We start from the raw sequence: 3121 nt of genomic DNA, 5'->3' as shown, positions 1-3121 counted from the left end.
TAATAATAACCATAATATTAATACTAATAAGTAATATATAATAATAATAATAATAATAATAACAATAATAATAACAATAATAATAATAAATAAATACATAAATACATAATAATATTTTTTATGTCTATGCATTTGAATGACACATCGAATTCATATCGAATTCTGCGATACCCGGTATAACATTCTGCCCAATTAATCAAATTTACGAAGCATCAAGTATAGCGCGTCGCTATTACGTATAAATATGCTCTAGGGCGCATTTATTGAGAATAGCATAAAGTGCTATGAATGTGGTTCAGAATAGAATTTTCGCTATAAAGTTGCGCTTTTAGGCTAAAAGTGGCGATCTGCCTCTAAATGTGTTGCTTAACATGCGCTCAGAATACCGCCACATTTATCGTGTCATCTAAGGCACATTTAGAGGCACATTTAGCGATAAATGTGAAAAAATATATGGGCCATTGTATCTATCAGTACTGTTTATTAATAACATCATATTCTCTAATAACACTTATTTATATTAATTAAGTAACTATATATAAAAGATAGTATACATATTTCTAAAATTTATATAGGAGATTTGTCAAAACCATTCACATAAAATTGATTACCCTTTGTTCGATATAAAGCATCCAAATCTTTGGTATCAGGGTACATCTTGGGTCTCGATACAGTGATTTTCCATCCACCTTGTCTTGTCCATTGCTGGAAATCAAATAATACATACAATATATATATTTTAAAATAAAAGCAATGCGTCCGGTACTTGAAATAAATTTCTGTTATAGTACCATTGGATTATACTTCAGATGATAATATATGCAATAGACTGCAAAAATGCTCATCACGCTTTTGGATATAATGTGTCGTGTTACATACGCAGCTGTGTGGCCCTGTAAAAAGATAGGAATTATTAATTTTTGTATATATTGTATATATAAGTGTAATTAAATAAATCTTTCTCGTTACGCTCGCGTGGTTACCATAAACGGCTCCATCATATTTTGAACTTTATTCATAGGCGCGCTGTAAAATCTTCTGATCGGGTTGTACATCTCTTTATAGTAACCCACTGGTGTCACTGGCTCCTCTGGAGCGAGCTTTTGTGCATCCAGCCATTTCTTTCTCCAAGCACGCTCCTCATCTGTCATCCCCAGCATCCGTTCCCTTTCACGGCCTATACGACGAATTATGCTCATGGGCCTATCTCCTCCACCCTCCAAGGCTGAAGTGTCTGGAATGTCTGGTACTCTAAAAACAATAAGTTGCAAGAATAATTAAACATAAAGCTAGTATTACGTAAAGCTATTGCCAGTTCTCTAAACATTGGTTAAATAATAGAGAAATATTGCTTCTTTATAACTTGAATACATGCATTGTTAAAATCGTTGAAAAGATTTGCATGAACTTTGTCTGAATATTTTGAAGAACACAAGAATTTATGATACAGGATCTCTAGCTACTTTTCACTGCGATAAACTTTTTATTATAATGAAAAAAGTTTAAAGTTAATGTCATGTCAAAATTATATATGAATTATACGAAAATTGGTACATGTCGAAATTTTATTCCTATTGACATATTATTATTTTACTCTAGGAATATATAGAATTTGATATATATAAGGAATGAAGAAAAGTATTATACCGCGACATGATTTTTTTTGTTGACGATCAAGCGAATCTCAGAATATTATAAACACCAGTTCTTCAAACTTCTCTAGAAATGAGGTTACATGCACTTATTACATCACAATGTCACACACATGTGTTCTTATATCATGGTCACACAACCACACACATACACGAGAAATTATGGGAATCATTATGGTTCGTGCACACAGGACGCGGCAATGCTTGCCGTGCGGTAAAAGGCGAGAGCGGTAGCCAATCAACTTACAACTTTTCTATAAGAATGAAAGTTTGATTGGCTACTGCGTCGTCTTTTGCCGCATGACAAACGTGTCGCGTTCTATATGTAGGAGCCGTAAACTTCTTCTTCTTCTTTCTTTTATGGCTGGTTGGGCATTAGTCGCCCATACACCATTGTTTCTTATGGGTTTGTAAGATATAAGCAAAATTCCACGTCCGAACCCGACACGTTGTCAGTCGGAACTTAGGAGCCGTAAAGCCCGTATCAGCCCGGGGTCTATTAAGCCCGTATCAGACTACGCATTGAAGATTGAGATTGAGGATTGAAGATTGAAATTTGACCAATCAGGACAAAGAAATTTTAGTCCTTTTTGTTCTGATTAGTCAAATTTCAATTTTTAATCTTCAATCTTCAATTTTCAATGCGTAGTCTAATGCGGGCATTACGGTTCTCGGTGTGACGTCCCGTCATTTTTCAAAACCATATTTCAACTAATAATTAAGTACCGCATCTATTTCTGCATTATGCCTATGGAATATAGAATAATTATTTAACCATTTGTCCTTATTTCCATTATTAATCAATTCTACTAATTGCTTATTGTTCTAGTTCCATATAGTTATTTAACGTAGAAATATAATCCCAATATAAATTAGGTATAACAACCGTTACATTACATGTTATTCCCATGTTATATAGCAGTTATATTCTGTGTTTGCTGGGCGCTAATTGAGTATAGTGCAACATTTGTAACGTTATACCCAGTTTTACTAACTTTACCGCTACAATTTTAGCGAAAAAGCTGTAGCGCTATCTTACCAAAGCGGTGTCTTACCAAAACACACTCAATACAGAGAGAAGAATGAGAGTCGCCACGCTGCCGTTTTTCGTGTAACGCTTTTTCTAGGTCGTACACTAGCGTCACGTTCATCCATTTTACGCCGCCTGGAACGAACTACATGACCACATCCACTTTCGGAGCCGATAAAACAGCCGATTGGTTCATGTCCGTGCTACATCCACTTTTCGATTTTGGTTCATATCTGTGCTACATCCACTTTTCGATGCTGGTAGTACACTGATCGTTTGACAAAGAGAGATGATGCGCTGTCTTTGTCTCTCTTTCATCGCGTATGTGTGTAGCGTCGTCTATAATAAAAATACTTTATTATAGTGTTTTGGAAAGGGATAAGCTATAGGAGCTAGCTCTCGGGATAAGCTATAAGAATATGTAATAAAAAATGGGGAG

The 3121-nt window shown here is 35.0% G+C and overlaps 1 protein-coding gene across 1 annotated transcript; it reads right to left on the bottom strand.

The window, feature by feature from the left end:
• Positions 1 to 461: 461 nt before the first annotated feature.
• LOC115245719 (NADH dehydrogenase [ubiquinone] 1 beta subcomplex subunit 6) lies at positions 462 to 1799 on the bottom strand. Its single transcript, XM_029824164.1, has 4 exons — positions 1648 to 1799; positions 984 to 1251; positions 792 to 893; positions 462 to 705 (listed from the first exon to the last, which is right to left on the bottom strand). Exons 1-4 carry the CDS (start codon positions 1653 to 1655, stop codon positions 568 to 570), a joined length of 516 nt encoding a protein of 171 aa, XP_029680024.1. The 5' UTR covers positions 1656 to 1799; the 3' UTR covers positions 462 to 567.
• Between the last annotated feature and the right edge of the window lie 1322 nt (positions 1800 to 3121).

This window comes from Formica exsecta, unplaced genomic scaffold, assembly GCF_003651465.1.
Source record: "Formica exsecta isolate Colony F162 unplaced genomic scaffold, ASM365146v1 scaffold128, whole genome shotgun sequence".
Taxonomy (NCBI): Eukaryota; Metazoa; Arthropoda; class Insecta; order Hymenoptera; family Formicidae; genus Formica; species Formica exsecta.
The sequence above is the reverse complement of the archived record's forward strand: the minus strand, read 5'-3'. Positions and strand labels throughout refer to the sequence as shown.